At 43.4% G+C, this 20,523-nt stretch overlaps 1 protein-coding gene across 3 annotated transcripts in view; it reads right to left on the reverse strand.

Annotated features, from left to right (window-relative positions):
• Positions 1 to 20,523, reverse strand: part of LOC114143667 (multiple epidermal growth factor-like domains protein 11) — a 90,930-nt gene that overhangs the window by 31,831 nt on the left and 38,576 nt on the right. For all 3 annotated transcript variants that reach the window (XM_028015938.1, XM_028015936.1, XM_028015935.1), the window contains exons 6-7: positions 1,907 to 2,153; positions 332 to 452 (exon numbers count right to left, since the gene is read on the reverse strand). In XM_028015938.1, the coding sequence (XP_027871739.1) occupies positions 332 to 452; positions 1,907 to 2,153 (368 nt within the window). The remainder of the gene's footprint in view (positions 1 to 331; positions 453 to 1,906; positions 2,154 to 20,523) is intronic.

The raw sequence follows: 20,523 nt of genomic DNA on the forward strand, positions 1-20,523 counted from the left end.
TCTGGTAAGCTAACTCCTGCTATCTGCCATCTTGTTTCTGGAGAGAAGCGGCGTTCTCCTCCAGCCGTTCCAGCGGCCATGCTGGTTCAGCTCAGGCACTTCCTGCTGTAAGACTGAGCTTCTTCTTCTTCTCTGCTGCTGCATTTTACAGTCTGGTAAATAAAACGCTGCTGGTAATCTTAGCCCCGATCTACAGAACGGATGGTGTTTTAGTTGTACTGTGACACTAAAGGTGTTCCATACTGTTTCGTGTTGCTCTGATTTTCTCTGTTTCGTGCAGTGAGAATGTTTCTGATGGTTTGCAGCGAGGCGTTGGTGTGCGGCGCCGTACCATCCAGCCGGGCGGGCAGCAGCACTCCCCGGTGACGTGATGGCAGGTTCCTCCGTTCTGGCAGGAGCAGCGCTGTTCGCACATGGAGCCGTGTTTACCTGGAGGACAGGGCTCCTCACAGCTGCAGGAGACAAACAGAAACATCTTCATCTGCAGCAACACAGCCGGGGAAAGATGCTGACTTCATCCGCTCACACAAAAATCATTATTTGCATATTTCAGCAGCTTAAGACAACAGGAGAAAACTTTCCCCCTACTGAACCTCACTGAGGTGCTATCTGAAAATTAGCATAAATTCCTTCCCATATCTTCATCATATATTGTATTCCTGGGGAAAAGTTGCATCAAGAAACAAATTAATGTCTCAATGCGGCTGAATTTTTTTTTAAATCTAGAAAAAAAGCTTTCAGATTCACTTTCCTCTCAATTCTGCAGTAATTTTTTAATCAAAGTTTATTTTTATAGAACATTTCAAAACGTGTTTTACATCATACAAGTCACCAACTGTGAAACCAGTAACAAACATTACATTTAATCATCAAAACCATCAAATATATTGATCCATGTTCCAGTTATTGTTAATCAAAGGCAGCTGTGGTTTTAGCTATGATTTAAAACTCAGTAGCTGCGTTTCCAATACTAATGTCCCCAAAACTTTGTCAATATTTCACTAATGTACATCTTTTGTGCAATTGCTGTGTTCCCATTAGATACATTTTTTAAAAATAATACATGAATAAGTTTGCTTGTGCAATAATTCATTAAAAAAACACACAGAGCCATCATCCTCCAACTACTTCCTGTTGTCTTCTTTGTCATTTCTGCCAGTAGAAACATCCAGCTGCTGATTACATGACTGCAGAAAAACTGTTTCCACTGCAGTTTGGCAAAATAAGCTAATTCTGATACAGAAAAAAAACACCTTAATGACGTCACATCCTGGGTTATTCTGAGTTGTTTTGGTGTTTTGACTATTAGTTTCTGGTTTTATTATTATTCTGTTTCTTAGTCGCTTTCTTTGATTAGATCAACCTTGATTCAGTTTTTGTTCAGTTCTTCTTCTGGTGATTCTAGTTTGTTTATTTCTTTTTATTTCCAGTCATGCTCTTTGTGCTGTTCTGGTGTTTTTTGTTCTCCTCTGGCTCCCTGAACTCCCGGTGATTTTTAGTTTCATCTTTACAGAACATTCAGCATGACCCATACTCCCAGTTCATGTCTACATTTTGGTCCATCTGCAAACTCAAACCCCAAGACGAGCGCAAAAAACTTTTTCTCAAAAAAAAAAAGAGTTTACTTCAAATTGTTTCCATTGAGCAGATTTATTTTTGTAATTCCAGTTCGGTCATTATGTCAATTGAAATGCAGCTGGTGTTTCGACTGTTGTGCAGTTTTCTGGGAGTTTGTTCCAGAGTTGTGGTGCATAGAAACTGAGTCCTCCCTGATTGACCAGAAAACTGATCCAACAGCAGCAGCAGATCTTTAATGTATTTCAGTGATTTAAAGGCTAACAGACGTATTTATTTGGTGAGTTACTGTGTGTTTTGCTTCAGTCTGGGTTCTGGTGGAGCCACTCACAAGCTGCCGGTGTAGCCGGGCGCGCAGAGGCACTCCCCGCTCTGGTGGTGGCAGGTGGCGCCGTTGAGGCAGCGGCACTCCTGCATGCAGTCTTTGCCGTAGAGGTTGTGGTGGCAGTGCTCCTCGCAGCGCCAGCCCTGGAAGCCGTCGGTGCAGACGCAGGCGCCCGTTATCGGGTTGCATTTGGCCCCGTTGCGGCACTGGCAGCGGTTGGTGCAGTGGGGGCCCCAGAAGTCGCTCTCACAGCCTGAAGAGAGCAGGAGGAGGTAAAAACTGGGAAAGAAAAGATCACTGCCAAACAGATGGAGAATTTTAATTTTAAACTGTCAGATTGAAATGTTTTAGTTCAGAAAGAAAACATTATTTACATTTCAGAAAGTGAAAATCCAGAAGGATATTAAGAAAACTGTTGTCTCTTTATCTTTGATTTAGTTTATTTCTAACAGAAAATTCAATATTTATAGTTTGAGAATTATAAATAATCTGTTTGAGTTTTGATAGTATTTTGACAGTTTGCTCTAAACACAGATTTGTTCTCAGTATAAAGCGTAAAGTTGCCTGTTAAATGAAAACAGTGAAGTTGTTGTGATGTTGGTTTTCTGACAAATCTTCACACTGTGAGGTTTTTAACTCAGCTTCTAATCAAGCTGAGCTCCGTTTAAATCTTCTGCACACATTTCCTTGCTCTTAATTAATATTTCATGAAGGAATTTGGCTAATTATTACAGCTGATGATTTCAGTGGGAGACAAATTGTTTTCATGTCATGAAGGAGATTAAAATGAAACAGGGAGGTGGGAGCTGCTCACTTAAATTTATCTGCTTCTCTGCTAATTGGCTGTTTATGGATGTTTACATCATAAACAGCAGAAATATTTCCATGTTTGTCTGACGGCTTTTCCTCTGAGGCCCTTCTGGAAAATGTCCAAATGTCTCCTGTTGGCTCCGCCACTGAGAAGTTTCTCCTCCGATCCAGAACCGTCTGAGGTTCTGATCACGGTGACAAATATCAGAACAAAATCAGAACAATTACAGCAGCAGGTCCAGGACAATGACCCAAGTACTGAGCTGAACAGAGTAGGGCCAGTGGCCCCCATCTTAGTGACCTTGACAGCCCCATGTGGCTTTTGGGGGCCAGACCTTAACGGTCCTATGAATGACTTTAAGGGTCATATTAGTGACCTTAATGGCCATGTTTGTGACCGTAGTGACCCTATGTGACTTCAGGAGCCCTATTAGTGACCTTAATGACCTTCATTTGTGACCTTAGTCAACCTATTAGTCTTTAGGGGCCATATTGTTGACTTTAATAGCCACATTAGTGACCTTAACGCCCTATGAGTGAATTAAAATGCTATATTAGTGACCGTAATGGCCCTATTTGGCTTTAGGGGCCATATCCATGACCTTAGAGACCCTAGACTGCGACGGCCCTATGGGTGACTTTACAGTCCATTTTAATATCTTAATGGCTTTATTAGTGATCTATAACCATCCCCTCAGAATGACTCATTTAATCAGACGTGTTGCAAAAATCATCAAAAAGTGGAACAAAAATCCAAATAAATTCAACGTTTTCTTTCTGAATCTGAAAATGAAAACCCAGTTCAGCCTGATGCGCCTCATGAAATGAGTAAAATAGTTTTTATGTCCAACATGATGACAGCTCTCTGGACCTGCTTGAGCATTCGCTCCACATTTCCCTCCGATGTTAAAGAGGACAAACGTCTCCGCCGTCTGTGTTTAGCATTCAGCTTTGAATTAGCTGCAGACTGAATCATCTGGGAGAATTAAATGTGACCTCTGCTGCTGAGGAGGAACCGTCTGCTCCAAATCTCTGATTGTTCCTTCATCCTGGGTGGAAACTCCTCCTCTTCCTCAGATGAGCAGCAGCAGGTTATTTTAGATTAAGCTGGAAGCAACAGGAGGTTTATTCTGCTGGCTGAAGCAGAAGCAGAGCTGAGTGGAAACAAACTGTTCGACATGCAGCTCTGGTGGATCTGCATCAGATCTTCCTCTTCACTCAGGAGCTCTCTGGCTCTCAGACATGAGGACAGACGCAGATTTACACTCTTATCGGCTTTACAGACGAACGCTGCTTCACTCCGCTGCTGCAGCAAACAGACTCCTCAGATTTGTTGAGAGAAAACGAATTGAGGAGAAGACAGATGGGAAACATGTTTCTGATCCGAGATCTGAGGGGCGGAGGCAGGAAGTGGCTGCTTCATCCATAAAACACTCGCGTTTTTCTGCTCTCAGTTTGGTGATGGGATGCTTTCAGGAGAAGCTTTCCTCCAAGCTGCTCCCACTATTTACTTTACAGAAATCCTACAGTAAGGTGATGAATCGTGGAAATATTCCAGAACCTGATGGGAAGCTAATGGGACGGAAAAAACATATTATTGTGTTTTATCTGAGAAAGGCACTTCTATGTTTGATGTATGATTATAGGCTGAGCGGAGGGACTGAGTGAACGGCCATTTGTTAGGAGGAAACCCGGGAAACGTTACGACCAGCGGGAGGATAAATGGAGGAGGCGATGTTTTTCTGGAGTCATGGGTGGCGCTTTCACAGATATTCCAGCGCTAAATGTTTCATCAGGACTGTGGTGGACAGAGCAGACAACGCATTCATCACATCAACACTCTCCTCCTTTTCAATCTTTCCCTAATTTACTTCTTCCTGTCCGCCGTTTCCCTCCTCCCGTCTTTCTCTCTCAGACTGAGAGTTTCTGCTCACTTCCTCTAACTAGTGAGCCGGCACAGTCAAATCCTTTATCCTCACACCGCCTCAATTATTCAGCAGCAAAGAGTCCAAATCAAGTGACTAATGACTTTGATCAAGAGTAGCTCGCTGGCACTAAGGAGAACTTTCTGCACTAAATTAAGAGCAGCATAATATGGGCTGGCAAAGGCCAACTGCTGCAGGATCATTTGGAGGTTTGTCCACAGTGGCTCTCACCTCTCAGCGCCAATAATAAACCCACAAGCTGCTGATTCTCTGGTTTCTGAGAAAAACGCCGCAGAGACCAGAACGCGTCTCCGACCGAGGCATCAGAGCCGCGTAAAATAACTACAGCAGAATAATTTACAGTAAAATAACTGGAGAGATGCACACAGACAGAAAGAAGCTGAATTCAGCTGGTTTTGACCCAACTGTGAACTCAAAAGTCTCATTTTTCTCTGGTCAGTGAACACATCTTAGTCCTTTCAGGCTGGATGTCAAAGACACACCGCTAATGAGGGCAGTAAAAGGCATCACACCTGAGAAGCAGTGAAACTTATACATGACACAAAATATAAAACAAACAAATGTTGCAAACACAAAAATCAAAAGCAAAATGGAAAACGCTGCAAACTGGAAGTCCTCCAGACCACTAGGGGGAGTGGTGTGGACGTGACGTCCAAAAGAAAGTCATAAAATGTATTTCACTATATGATAGAGCAGCAGCATATTTACTCTGGTAATATTATAGACTCCCCCTAGTGGTCTGGAGGACTTACGTTTTGCAGAGCGAGTTCAGGTCGTTCAGTGGTGGGAACATTTCAGCGCTAATAGCTAATTTTTTGTTTAGCACTTTAGCTAACTATGAAAATGGTTGAAGTTAGAACTTTAGCATTAGCTTCTGCTAAATGCCATTTTGGTGTAGCGGTGAAACGTTAGCAGAGCTAATGTTTATGATTAGTGCTATATGGTTAGCATAGCTAGCTTTTCAGCTATAGTGCTGACAATCAGCAGCGTTTTACTCTTGCTGTTATTTTTCCTGCAGTTGCAGCCGTTTTTGTTTGTATTCATTTTTTATGTTTGTGTTTTATGGAGTTTGCATCATTGCTGCACATTTTGTCTTTAATCAACCTGAATGAGACTGATGTCTACAACAACTCTACGACAGATACAATGGCCTAGTCAAAGTGCAGAGCTCAGTTCCTGATTGAACTGAAGCAGCGGTGGAAGTTCCTCCATGACGGCCAGAGAGCCTGATAAAGCCGACAGGAAGTGATAACTCGGCTGCTGGTTTCTCTAAACGCGTCAGACGTTGTAACTCTTTACTCGATGGTTTCACTGCATGTTTGGAGGAAATAAAACGTGTTCAGGAATCATCAGCACTTCTGCCTGCTGGCTGCCTCACCATCCCACGGATTTAAACCTTTAAACCATGAGGAACGTTTTTCTTTACAAACAGCGGCGAGTCGGCCGACAGGAGGCTGAAACCGAGCAGCAATTACAGGTCATTACGGCTCTGACTCATCAACGTCTGAAACACGGCAACGCAGAAAAAACAAAACCCAGAGGAAGAGAAGGATTGCTTTAAAAAGGAGGAATGAAAGGAAAGCAGCCATGAAGGTGAATAATGGACTCAGTAGGACGAACTGAAGACAATTAGAGACTCAAAGGTTCACAGAAGGAGAAATGAAGTCCAGGAAGAGTCGGAGCCAATTTCAGGTGATTCCAGGTTTTAAAGGAGTCACAGCGTTCTGCTTCTCCTGCAGGAAGGAGACTTTAGCAGCTTAGAGAGAAACGACTGGAGGACACTTCAAGAAATTAAAACTGCTGCTTTGTTGTTCTTACAGAAACAAACTGAAACTAATTCCTTCTTAAAGTTCCAGTCAGCAGGATTTAAAGCAAAGTGATGATCCTGTTTGGTGCTGATCCATCCCATCATGACTGCCGCTCTGAAGGCTGAATCTGGACTTAATGCAGTTTGATGAACAGGAGCCCAGAGGAAGCTGCTGCTGCTCGCTTTTAATCAGAAAACCGCTGGAGAACGACGACACAACCAATATCATTCATTTCTACTCTGCAGCGACTCAAAGCCTCGGCCACGCCGTCATCGCTTTACGTGTTCAGCGTCCAGCCTGACGACTCTTTAGCCAGGAGCTGGAATCAAACCCGCAGGCTTCAGATCAACAAGATGGAACAAATCCAGACAGCAGCGTTCAGGTTTTATTCTGCTATCAATGCTAAATGACGCTACGCAGCGTTCCCTAAGGAGTACCACAGGGCTGTGTGTTGATTCACCTGACTCTTCAGGTGATCTGTCTGTCTGTCTGACTGACATTGTTTCTTTTTGTGTGGAAACTTAACACTCTGGAAGTGAGCTTCAGGCTACATTCACACTCAGATCCGACTTTTTCACTGCAGTCTGATCTTTTCACGATCTGAGCTGCTTCCAGATCTATTGGGACTAAAAGAGTGGCGCTCCTTTTACTGCCATACAAAGAGCGCCACTGGAGGACGGCTACGTTTTCAAAACGTCTGCAGGCTGAACGCTCAGGTGGAATTTTATCCGACTTTTCCGTCATTGATGTGAGACATGCGTCTTAATTCAGCAGCAGAAGAAGACAGACGGTAAATCCAGATGCAAACAACTGAAAATGATCATAATGAAGTGATGAAAGCAGACTGTCAGTGAACGCATCACATCCCAACGTCCTGGTCCGACTCCACATCCAAACAGAACCGGGTCAGAAGCTGCAGCTCCACTAACGGTCGTTTGCTGTTAGCAGTTAGCTTTCTGTTTATCAGCTTCCTTCGTCTGCTGTGGCTCTCAACAGCTTCAGAGACGGCGGCCATCTTTAAAAAGAGCGCCACTGGAGGACAGCTATGTTCTTCTTCTTGGGTCGCTTTGGGTTGGAACCGTTCACACAGAAGTCTGACTGCAGTTGGGTTTAATTAGCAGGAGCAGCAAACATGTAGAAATAATTAGATTTCAGCAAAAAGTTAGAATTTGAGCCTCAAGAGTAGCAGAAAAAGATTTTTCTGCTTTTATTTTTAATCTTGTCAGTTTTGGTCCTCCATACAGGTTTAATTAAATTAATGTAATTAAATCAAAAGCTGATTTTTTAGAGTGAAATTTTGCTGCATTTCTTGTTCCTTCCCTGATTAATGAGCATTTGGGGTGAAATCAAGCTCATTCGTTCATTTTCAGCTTTAAGTACAAAAACACATTAAAATAAAAATCTCTTAGGTAGAAAGTTAGAGGTTTATATGATTTGTTTCCTTCCAGTTTGAAAAAATGAGCTGCAAAAATCTGAGACTCGGTTAATTGACATCATTTTTAACATTTAGTGTATTGTAGTTAGAATTAATTTAATTTTAATTAGAAGTTTCCACAGTCGGTGGATCTGCTTGATGAGAAACATTTCATCTGTAGATGTTTAGTCACATTTTTCAATCAACTCAGCAGAAAAGCGACCTCCAGTTTAGCTGAAGGTGAATTTCCTGGTTCGTTCTGCGCGGTTCCTGGATGTAAACGAGCTCCTGGCCGACGGTTTCACTGATTCATCTGGAGTCTGACTTCCTGACTGTCCGTGTGAATCTGTCTCAGCTGTTTTCTCCTCTCTGCTTCATTTGCCTGATTTGTTCAAGCAGAATAAGTGAAATAAAAGCAGCTCTTTGCTCATTCCACACAAAGTCACTTCAGAAGAACCAGAGCTTGGAGCAAAATTCAGTTTTTTGCCAATTTGACATTTTTTAACTTCACTGAGTCCCAATACAAAGTTTTTATTAAAGTTATTGCTCGTAGTTTGAATTGTTCTTGGTAATGTGCAGGGAGAATTGATGCCGTCATTAAATCGCTGCTGCAGCTGTTTAAATGGATTTCTCTCATCTTTCAGCCATGAAATAAAAGGGAATAAAAGGTTTCATTTGTTTTACTGGACAAAAGTCTGGAGCCAAAAACAAACAATCAACAGAATAAATGTTTTATATTTTAAACTGAACATAAAATAGAAACCTCCTGCTGTAGGTTTTAATCCAGCCTCAGATTTAATCCCAGTAGCAGGATTACTGGAACCTGCTGGATTTGGATCAGAAACATTTTAAAGCTAATTAAAACCAGCAGGTTTTATTTCAGATGTTCTGCTGTTTGATGATGTCAGCAGCAGACAGAGGCCCACAGCACCACACATCCTCCTCCTTACTCCACAGTCCCAGGTACATAAACTCCATGTTTATGAAATGTTTTTACTGGGATGACTCCCAAACAACCAGCTGGGGTCTCATGGTTGCTATGGAGACCAGGTGACTCCTTCCTCACTGTAAGCCCCGCCCTCTTTCTCTCACCTGGCTCCTAATAATTTAGTGAATAAAATACAGAAGCAACAAATTTTTACAAATATAGCTGTAACAAAAGCAGCTTTAATGATTATTTTAGCTTTTCTGAATGAATAAATCCTGCATTAAATTTCCACAACTGACTGATAATTATCAGAAATAAAAGGTTTTATTTTTGTTTGCTTAAATCATTTTCAGATCCTTCAGTTTCCCATAACATTTTATGTTTTTAAAATGTCACCAAAAACAGCAAAACGTGAATTAGAGGCATGTGGAGCGAATCAAGCAGCTGCAGTAAACAGGAAGTAGAAGCTGCATGTCAGGAAGCAGATGGTTTCCTGCCTCTGGTAAGGCACAGGTCGCTACAGCAGGATTTATTCTGCAAGTGTGTTTCTGTCTCCTCTAAAAGGAAAAGCTAAAAACCACGTCAAGCCAAACATTAAGAACGTATTTTGAATTCTGTATAAAAAACGAACGGTGGTGGTGAAAATGAACAATGTTCAGGTTTCCCTCCAGTTAGAGCAGAACCTCAGCAGAACTGCTAATGAAGTTTCCCAGATTTGATTAAAGTTTGCAAAGCGTCCAGCCTCATTTCAGGCTGATGGCCTCTGCTGAAACGTCTGAATGAAGCATTAAGCAACATTAACGTCTGAACGTCTCCGCTGCGTCATTGTTTCAAAACGGAGTTAAAATCACCGACTGGAAGTTGAGCATTAGAGCTTTTTGTTCCACCTGCACTTTTGCTGCCATTGTTCAGGTTGTCCTCCTGCTCTTACATGCATGTCTTTTATTCCTGCACTTATTGATTCATTACGTTTCTTTAAAGCTTCCTGTTTGGCTCCCTGCAGCACCATTAACGCTGCTCCGTCCCCGGCCTCTAAAAGGCCGTGTCTCCGCACGTCTTTCATGTTCGCTCTTCTTCTATTATCAATATTCATGTGCAATGAAGATATTTTTTCCTTTTTCCTTTAATGTTCCTCAGGTTGTTCGACCAGCTGCTCTGTTTTAGGGACAGACGGAAGAATGAAACATCGGCTCTTTATTAGAGTTTAGCTTCAGTTTACTTACAGATGTGTGAACATCTGGATCCCACAAACACATAAAAACATCCTGTAGATGCCCGGGAGTAAAAATGATTCAAATAAATTCACCTTTTAATGCAGCAGTGGAATCTAACGCCGACATCTTTAGAGTGTTTAGAAACTTTACGTCTGGACTTCCTGTTTCCATGGGACAGAAAATGATGTAACACAAACCCTGTTGGTGTATTCAAAATGAGAAAGACAAGAGAACAAGTCAGGCATCGGGAAGTGACTGAGTGAAATACGATTTTTAAAGTTAAATGATGAAAAATGTTAACATTTTTTCATCTTTTCTTGATTCTCCTGATATTAATAAGCAGTGGAGCTGAAATCAAACTCATTTGTTCATTTTCAGTTTTATGCAGCAGCTTAAACTTCAAATACATAAAACAGATAAAAATAAAGATTATCTTAGATATAAATCTGGAGATTTTTGCACATTTTCTCTTCCAGTTTGAAGCTGAAGGATAAAAAGAAAAATTAAGCTGCAAAATTTCCAAGAGACTCAGTTAATTATCATTATCATCATTTCTGGATAAATGCAAACTTCATCTCGTTGCTTGTACTTGTGACACTGCAATGACAATAAAGTTGAATTCTATTCTAATTCTATTCTATTATTTTTAATGTTAGTGTATTTCTTTGTCAATCGTTATAATTTAGTTAATTAGAAGAAAAAGCATTTAGTAGATTAATAATTAAATGAATCCTTAGTGATTAGCTCTCGTTGCTGATCGCCACAGAAAATGAGACTCATAAACATTAAAATTATTTATGGACGCTTCATTTTGCTGAGTTATAATCAGAATTGTCCTTTTGTTGCATTTTTCCATGTTTTTTAAATTTCCAGCTCCACTTTACAGGAAGTCCGGCTGCTGACAAATGAGTCAACAATGAAGCAGCAGCAGGTGGGGGCGGGGCGCTGGAGGTAACCGTGTCAACGCAGCTGAGTTATTAGGAGACAGATGACCCACATGCAAACAAGCAGGCTGCTGTTTAATTCACAGCCATTGATTTCCTTTTTCCAATTAATAATTGTAATTAGAGGCAGCATATTTCAGCCGGACGGTCGATGGCCGCGCCGCGCCGCCGGACAGCCGGGATGGATGACACACTTCCCCCGCTGCCAGGCCTGGAGTGAGGCGTCAGTTTACTGTGACACTGACGTGTGTGTGTGTGTGTGTGTGAGTGTGTGTGTGTGATGGAGGTTTTCCTGTTAATGAGGCCATTTTCATGTCCAGATAATAAGCGGGGGAAGTGGCCGCGCGTTAATCAATGCTCAGGTCTGCGGGCAGCCGCCGCTTCAGGACGCTGCGTGTTTTCTGGCGCTAAATAATTGCCGCCATTAGCGTTCGTCAACAACTTTGGTGTGGGATGATGCATGAGATGAGACAAGCTTTCACTTCATCACTTAATGGTATCAGTGCGCGCGCCGGACGCGTTCGGCCCGCGCTTTCTTCTTGGGTAATTACATTTTAATGATCTCTTTTTACGCAAACTTGGAGCATAAATCTGAGATCAGGTCTAATGGCTGCTGGCGTGAGGCTGTCCTCCCACCGACCCGCCCGGAGAGTCTGCAGAGGTGACGCCTGATGGTGTCATCCAGCCGGTCAGAGGAGGAGGAGGATGAAGAAGATTTAACGCAGTTTCTGTTTCCACCATTTTCCTAAGAAACTTCTGGATCATAAAATGATTTAAAAACAGAACAAAGGAAACCGGAAGAATCTCTGAGGAGAAAAAATGATCAAAGAATCTACAGACGAGAAAAAAAAATTAAAAACACTGAACTAATTAAAACCAAGAAAGACTGGATTGAATGTTTATCAGGAAACGTCTCAGAGCCGGAACTGATGAACTGAAACCAGCAGAGAGAAAAACATCGTCATCCCTACAGAACAACACGGTGGAGGCAGCATCATGCTGCGGGGAGGGAGTCTGTCAGAGTAGATGGGAAGATGGAGGCTTTTACTTTGAAAGAGCGCCTACTTCCTGTCAGCTCTCTTCCTCCGTTTGAGTTTGGCTTCTAGTTACCAGAGAAAGGTTCTTTTTGTTTAGCAGGTTTTGTATCTTATTGTTTTCTCATTTTAATGAAAAACTTTCTCCTATTGATGAGTTTTGCATGTTGTCAGAAAGTTTTCTTGTTCTCGTTATGAGAAACGTTCTCGTTTCTCCACTTTTGCATTTCTTTATAATGAGAAACTTTATCTTTAAAAAGATTTATCCTGAATTTATTTCCAGTGATCTGGTAGTTAAATTTTCTGTACTTCAGTAATCCAGTTCAAGCAGGTTGTTTTCAGAGCTGAAATAAAAGCTGCTTTAAATCTTTAAAGTCAAACAGCTAAAAGCAGACAGACCTGCTGAATAAATCCATAAAAGCAGCGAGCCGCTCTGGTTCAGCTGTAATTCTGCTGAACTTTGCTTTCAGCTGAATCCAAAGGGAAGCTTTTGCTCTCATTCTGTTTCTGAGCGCGTCTCGTCCTGCAGGACAGCCGCTCCATAAAAGGGTCAGTCGAGTGTCATCGTAATTCCACGGCTGGAGTGGCTCCGTCCGGCTTCAGGGCATCGGCAGCAGACAACAGAGCGGCTCTCACACCGGCCCTTCACCGAGGTCAAGACCGCTTCAAGTGTAAAACGACCGCAGGAGAAGAACTCGGCAAGAAAGGAAGAAAGAAACCAGGGTGGCGGCCATTTTTTACGCTCTTCTTCTCCCAGAAAATGTAAAGTGGAGAAAGAAGGCTGATGAATAATTCCAGTCCATTTTCAAAGTCAGAGAGGAGAGGAGAGGAGAGGAGAGGAGAGGAGAGTAGAGGAGAGGAGAGGAGAGGAGAGGAGAGGAGAGGAGAGGAGAGGAGAGGAGAGGAGAGGAGAGGAGAGGAGAGGAGAGGAGAGGAGAGGAGAGGAGAGGAGAGGAGAGGAGAGGAGGCCTCTTCAGCTGAAAGGCCGTAAACAAGCCTCTCTGGAAATTAATCAGGAAGAAACGGAGAGGAAGAGGAAGGAGAGGAGGAAGAGGAGCGAGCGCCGAGTGGTCGACTCGTTAGTTTCCTTAATGGCGTGTCCGTCATGAGTTTGGGCTCCCCAGCAGCAGGAGGAGGACGGGTAATGAAAAGGTTTCTGAGGTGACGAGGCAGCCCTTCCTCACTCCTCTTCCTCGCTCCTCTTGATCTGAGATGCTGAAGATTGATGGAGGAAGAAGAGTTTGATAGGAAAACAACGGTTTGTTTTCACGGTTTGTTGTTTGGTCGAATTTTAATCAACAAAATATGAAACATTTTCAATTCAAACCCATTTTGGAAGCTCAGTTCGGAACGGAGAGAAGTCTTATTCTATCCATTCATCTTCCCAGAGTTGCAGGAACTCCTGATTATTCATCTGTAGAAATGTGGGCGCTCACATTAGCATTAGCTGCTACATGTTTAGCATTGAGATGCTACTTTAGGCTAGCATAGCTTCGCTGACAGGCTAACTCCTTTTAGCTCAGCTTAAACACAACGATAATATTTTCCAGCGTCCAATCAGATCATTTAGAAGCAGAAATTAATCCCAGAGAAGCGTTTCCATAGCGATGTGCATCAGATTTACAGGCGTACCAGAAACACAGGAACACAAAAGTTCCAGCCTGAAAAACCCCAACAAGCATTAAAAAGTGAATAATTATGTTAAACTCGTGTTAATATCCATGTAATGAATTAATCAACATCAATGTTCATGTCTCGGCCATAATTTCAGCAGAACCTGCCTGACAGCAGGAAGTAGGCCTAAAGAGGGCGCCATTCCCTTCAGAGACTCCAACCATCAGTTTGGGACCTTTAGGTGTGGCCTAGTCAAAGCCTGAGCTTGGAAGTCTGAATCTAACTGTGGCATGACCTTAAACATGCAGTTCCTGCCAGAAACCCTCCAATGTGTCTGAATTAAATACATTCAGTAAAGCAGAGGAGGTCAAAGTTCATCCTGCTGAGGACGAACAAACGTTTTAACTCTGAGCTGCTTCCCGAAAAATATCGGAAAGGAAAATTTAACAATAAAAGTGTAAATGGACGCTGCCAGGCAGCCTGATGTGATGTCACCAGAGTTTGGCTGAGTCCTGGTTTGGTGCCGCTGCCGGTTAGACGCTGAGGTGTGCTGCTGCTGGCTGACCTCTGATTAGCTCCTGCTGCTGAGGAGAGAGAGGTCAGAGGTCGCCGCTGAAGCCTCTGAAGGAAGTCGGGACTGAAACGGTCCTCTGACCTTTCTGAAGTCGCCCGACTCCAGCAGAAATAATAAACAAGATGAAGTTCCTCTCAGCTTCAGTCTGAAATTTTCATCTAAATTGTCAGAAAAGATTCTGACATTTGTGCGAAAACGCTTCAGTTGCTCTGCAATCAAAACCATTTCCGAACGAGAAGCCGCAGAAAATCCTCCAAACACCCGCAGTGACATTTCAGGTTCTGTAATTCAGCCGACCGGCAGGAAACGCTGAAGGCTCGTTTTTCTCCGGCCCAGCAGGAAGATCCCGGCCTCCCGGCGGCAGCCGGCCGCCCGCCCGTTGCCACGGAAACAGAGCTGGTGTCTTTCGGAGACTGCGGTGAAATTTGATTATAAAGTTTTGTTGGTAAATTAATTTTGAGCAGACACAGAGGGGGGTGAAGGAGGGAGCATGCTGATGCAGCTGCAGGCAGTAATTGGACTTGGCAGCAGGATGAACCCAGAGCTGGATGTTCTGCAGGTTCTGGATGATCAGGGATGCTGAGTCCGGGTCAGTCTGGACGGACCAGAACCTGCCAGCAGGGATGCCGAGAGGTCCTGGTCCGTTCATTAAAGTTAAATTATTCTGCATAATTCACTTTGTCACGTTTTTATTCTTCCATTTGTGTTTCTGCTGCTTCTAAAAACAGCACAAAAAACACGCAGCCGTTCTTTGGCAGTGAGTTCAGGCAAAAACCTCTGGAATGTAACGTCACAAATCAGCAAGCTTAGCCTGTTACCTAGCAACAATGTGTGCTCTGTACAATGGCTGCTGGAAAAGACAAGAGTTTTGTTGTTGACTCGCCATCCAGAAACCATTTACTGCATTCTGGTTGGTTGTGCAGGAGACTCCACTTATGCTTTTCAAATATGTCTGGTTGTATAATTGTGCATCTGTTTGCTGTCATTTTCATGTGTGAGTGTAAACGTTGAGTTGGGGGTGTGGCCAGCCAAAGCTTGTTTGGATTTAAAGTGACAGAAGCCCTAAAACAGGAGCTCAACGCAGGAAGAACTGAACTGACTGAAATATCATTATATAAGAATGATTTTGTGCATAAAATCTAATGAACATACTTTCTAACTCTGATAGATCTATAACAACCTGTCAAAGGCAGAAAATAGGTCAGCTTTAAAGCAACACTGATGGACACTGAGATGCTAACGCTACAGATGGAGCTACTCCACAGAAACAAGATGCAAAGCTACAATACTGGGAGCATCATTCCCACCAGACCCGTCCAGTTTGCCTTAACCCAACTCCAGTCCATCTACCTTGTCAAAGTCCGGTTCAGTTGGTGAGGTGTGAATGCTAACCGACCTCTGACCTCTGGTCCTCCAGACCTCGGTCTGGGTTTTGTTGAAGTGAACTCTGCTTCGGTTTGAATGTGAACGCCAAGCAGACCAGAGACTGCTCCACAAGCAGGAAGTAGACTACAGCGCAGGGCATTCTGGGTAAATACAACTAAAGCTAACATGCTAGCCTAGCGCTAGCAGCAGAAATGACTTCTGGTCTTTAGCCAATTTAAAAAGAAATCCTCCCACCGCTAAAATCTGACGCCTCCATCTTGTTTCCATCTGGTGAAGAAGGAAGTTGCTCTCAGTGTCTTTAGAGGCTTTTGTGTTGTTTCCTTCAGTGGTTCTTGGTGCAGCGCCCCCACAGGCCAGGAGGGGAACAGGTTGGTTTGGGTCAGAGCAGAGAGAGAGAGAACCACAGCAGCTGGAGATGTTAAATGTTTTGGTCCTAATAGAACCGAGTCTACCGGACTATCAGGAGGGAAACATCCTAAATGACTCTGCATGGCAGTGAAACTTTCAGTCTGGCATAAACAAGTCAGTTTCCTCTGAGTGGGTCCAGGAAGGGACAGAACCCAGAGGAGGATCCGGATAATGGTGGCTGACCTCGCCGTTTCACCCGTCCAACGCAGGCAACAGGTCCTGTCTACCTAATGACGTTTGTGTTAATGAGCAGCGATGAAGAGGCGGGGAGGAAGAGTCCAGATTACACCAACAAAAACAATGAGATAAAAACATCTTTGGGTTCAGTTGGATGTTCGACGACAGCGTCTTAACGAGACAATTAAAACTTGTTTTAGAGAAGAAGACCTCGCCGCTCTGAGGAGAGGATTTTCCAGTCGTTGCTGAAAGTTTCATGTCCAGTGAGAGCAACAGAGAAGGAGGTGAAAAGGTTTCCACTGACTCTCATTAACCTCCCAGCCAGAACCGGGCCGGGCTGGGGGGTCGGCACAGGGTCTGGGAGGAATGCTGACTCCCTGATTTAAGACACCAGACAGAAGGAAACATCAGCAGGGACGATTTACAAACCGGAGAGCTGCAGCTAATGAAGGCTGTGATAGAAGGAAGAGGTAACATAAACCAGGTCTGACTCCACTAAACATTAATTAATCACATCTTAATCAACAAAATAAGCAACATTTTAAATTCAAACCCCTTTTAACTGTTAAGTTATTAAATAAATAAATATATACAGTCCTATATAAATAGACTGTAGTCGGGTTAAAGCGGACCGGAGTCGGGTTAAAGCCAACCGGAGTCTGGTTAAAGCGGACCGGAGTCGGGTTAAAACGGACCAGAGTCGGGTCAAAGCGGACCGGAGTCGGGTTAAAACGGACCGGAGTCGGGTCAAAGTGGACCACAGTCTGGTTTAAAAGGACCGGATTCGGGTCAAAGCCGACCGGAGTCAGGTTTAAAAGGACCGGATTCGGGTCAAAGCCGACCGGAGTCAGGTTAAAACGGACCGGAGTCGGGTTAAAACGAACCGGAGTCGGGTTAAAACGAACCGGAGTCGGGTTAAAGCCGACCGGAGTCGGGTTAAAGCGGACCGGAGTCGGGTTAAAACGAACCGGAGTCGGGTTAAAGCCGACCGGAGTCGGGTTAAAACGAACCGGAGTCGGGTTAAAGCGGACCGGAGTCGGGTTAAAGCCGACCGGAGTCGGGTTAAAGCCGACCGGAGTCTGGTTAAAGCGGACCGGAGTCGGGTTAAAGCGGACCGGAGTCGGGTTAAAACGAACCGGAGTCGGGTTAAAGCCGACCGGAGTCGGGTTAAAGCCGACCGGAGTCGGGTTAAAGCCGACCGGAGTCGGGTTAAAGCGGACCGGAGTCGGGTTAAAGCGGACCGGAGTCTGGTTAAAGCGGACCGGAGTCGGGTTAAAGCCGACCGGAGTCTGGTTAAAGCGGACCGGAGTCGGGTTAAAGCGGACCGGAGTCGGGTTAAAGCGGACCGGAGTCTGGTTAAAGCGGACCGGAGTCGGGTTAAAGCGGACCGGAGTCAGGTTAAAGCCGACTGGACATGGCTGGTGGGACTGATGCAGCCTTAGTGAGTCCAGCCTGGATTGACTGGCAGGAGGAAGTTTTATGATTACACATTTACTCTGACAGCAACAACGAGGAAAATCCCTGGAAAACAGGATGTAAACAAACAGCAACAATCTAAAGAACAGTCAGGAGACCGCAGATGAAAAACGCAGAGCGTTTCGATCAGACAGCAGAAAGGACTCATAACTCATCAGATCTTCAGCTCTGGACCTGAATATCAGCAGAGGAGACATGAAGACACGAGTATCAGGCGCTTCGTCTCCTCTCAGCTGCTAATTAACTCCATCAGTTTAACTTTCTGCTCTGACTTCACTGCAGGGAAATGTAAAACACCGGTGCGTCCCGGGGGGCCCGGCGCTCCGGCTGAAGCCCTTGAACTTTGTGACCTCCCGGATAAAAACACTAACTAAGGAAGGCGAGCGAGCGCCGGCGTCTAATTGATACAGGAGGTAATCTTCATGAAGGGCCGCTGCTCCTTTTCAGCTCCTGCTGGGGCTTACTTCATGCCTCCCAGAGTCAATTGCTTGCTGCAGGTGGAATTGGCTTCTTTTTGTCTCCCAGAGGAGGGATGACCTTCCCATCCCATTCAGAGCGCCGAGGCGCTGCCCCGCACCGCCGGGGATTGACGACTCAGGAATCCTGTCACGTACGTCTCCAACCTGTCGCCTCGCTTTACTCCAGGCTTCTTTAAAGTGTTTCACCTTGCAAAGCTGCAGCTTTTCCCTCCTGGAGCTTCTTTATCTGCTGCGTTTCATGAACAAATGTTTGGTGATGCAGGAGGAACGGCTTTAATCTGGGAGGATGACAACGATTCAGCTGCCGCAAAGCACATTTTAAAGTTCATTAAGCAATCAGGAAATGACGCGTTGACTTTTAATATAAAGAGAAAACTGTTATTAATCATAACAAGTGTTTAAAAACAACAGGAAAGCCATAAAGAGGCTTTTTAAAATTACATTTTAACTTATTACAAAAAAGACCTTTAATCCCCAGAAGTTCATTTCAAGGGTTGCAGTTTGTAACAAATTATTTTTATAATTTGTTACAATATATAATAAGCAAACAGGTATTGTTAAATGTTATAATTTAATTATTTAGTAAATAGCTAATATTGCATATTTATATTTAGTTTTTCTAAATTTATAAACACCAACACATACTATGTAATATATTATATATTACAATAAAATGTTATGACATATTTTTTATATATAATTTAATTGATTAATATAGTTACATATACATAAAATGAACAATATATAATAAATATATCATGATTGTTTTTATTTTATTATTGAATTATTTTAATATTTATGTTTTATAATTCAATCCTTTAATGTAAAATAGTCATATTCTTTAACATTGTAATATATAATGTTCAGCACCATATATTATTTCTTATAATATAATATGATTATGATTTAATATGGTTGAATTTGTTATGTTAATTAATTACTATTATAATTATAATTTTAACTGTATTATTTATATATTTAATTATTTTATCTAATTCATTTATTTATAAATAAATTATAGTTTGTTATTAATAAAAGGGTAAAAGTGAAGCAACAGGGAGTCTGTTTATGTGCTTGAATGATAAAATGATGAACTGGTTCATGTTCAACAGTCATTTCAGGGATCAAATCTTTTAAAACAGATCAGTAGAAAATGAGCATAGATGTGTCGCCATGTTGCATTTCTGAAGATTTTCTGCATCAGTCTGCTTTCTGCTGCCGCTCCCACAAACATGAGACGTTTTTTATCTCCGTCTCAGTCGAAGCAAAGCAAGCTGATGATGCAACGCAATAAAATCCTGCAGGGCCAGAGGTGGCGGCATGAAGCAGAAGTTAGGAGACTGAAACAAACTCTGGGCCGCTGGGAAAGCGTTTCCTGCACACTGATGTGTTCTCCTGCTGAAGGAAGTGACAGCATGAAGGAACACACACATGCCAGGAGAGATGAAGAGCTGCAGATCCATCACTCTGCAGCTCAGAGCTGCACTGTGGCGCGGCGATAAGGGGCGAAGCGATCCACAGCCGGACCTTAACGGGATTTTCCCAACACTTTGGAGGTAAACTGGAAAAGTCAGCCGAACAGAAACATCCATGCAGGATTTTAGATTCCTTCTGTTCAGGGAATATTTTCTGTTTTTCCACCTGCATCAATGAGACGTAGAGGAAGCAGAGGGAGATGCTGCTGCTGCTGCATCCTCTTCTGTTTCCCTGCAGGTCCTGATGGCTGAACAGGTTCAGCCTCCTGTTGCTCTTTATCAGGATGAATAATCACATTTTTCCTTTTTCCATCCCAGACTGTCAAGTTTCATCCATTAAAGGAAAAACAACCAAACAGAGCAGCCGATCAGCAGAAAGGCAGGTTAGAGTAAACTGCTGAGACGTCTGTTTCCATGACAACAAATGGAAACCTGTGCGGACTTTAAAGCTGTGCTAATAAAAGAGCAGCCGGGCATTGAGAGCTCTCAACCTTCTAACGGAGTTTAATGTCTGACAAACCATCAAGATTTCAGCTGCTGAGTTCTCGAGCTTCACCAAACCTCCACAGAGCTCCAATTAGAGGAACAAACTCCAACCAACCAGAGACCAAACCAGAAGCCAAACCTCTACATCCATCCAGGGTCCAAAACTGAGCCCAAACATCTCCGTCCATCCAAAGACCAAACCTCTCCATCAAGAATTTTCTGGGCCTCAGTGAGTTAATAATCATGTCCAAGTTCATTGTCCCATTTATAGTTTCCAAATTCGACATGTTTCCCTATGAGGAGGAGTCCGGCCTGCAGGCAGATGACCCAAGCCCACACCATGATGCAACCTCCCACCTCAGAGTCTGGCTGCTGGGACTCTGATGGTGATGGTTCTGATGGTTCCTGCTTTTCCACCGAACATCTGGAGAACTGACCGGTCCGTGTTCC

Source organism: Xiphophorus couchianus, chromosome 4 (assembly GCF_001444195.1).
Source record: "Xiphophorus couchianus chromosome 4, X_couchianus-1.0, whole genome shotgun sequence".
Taxonomy (NCBI): Eukaryota; Metazoa; Chordata; class Actinopteri; order Cyprinodontiformes; family Poeciliidae; genus Xiphophorus; species Xiphophorus couchianus.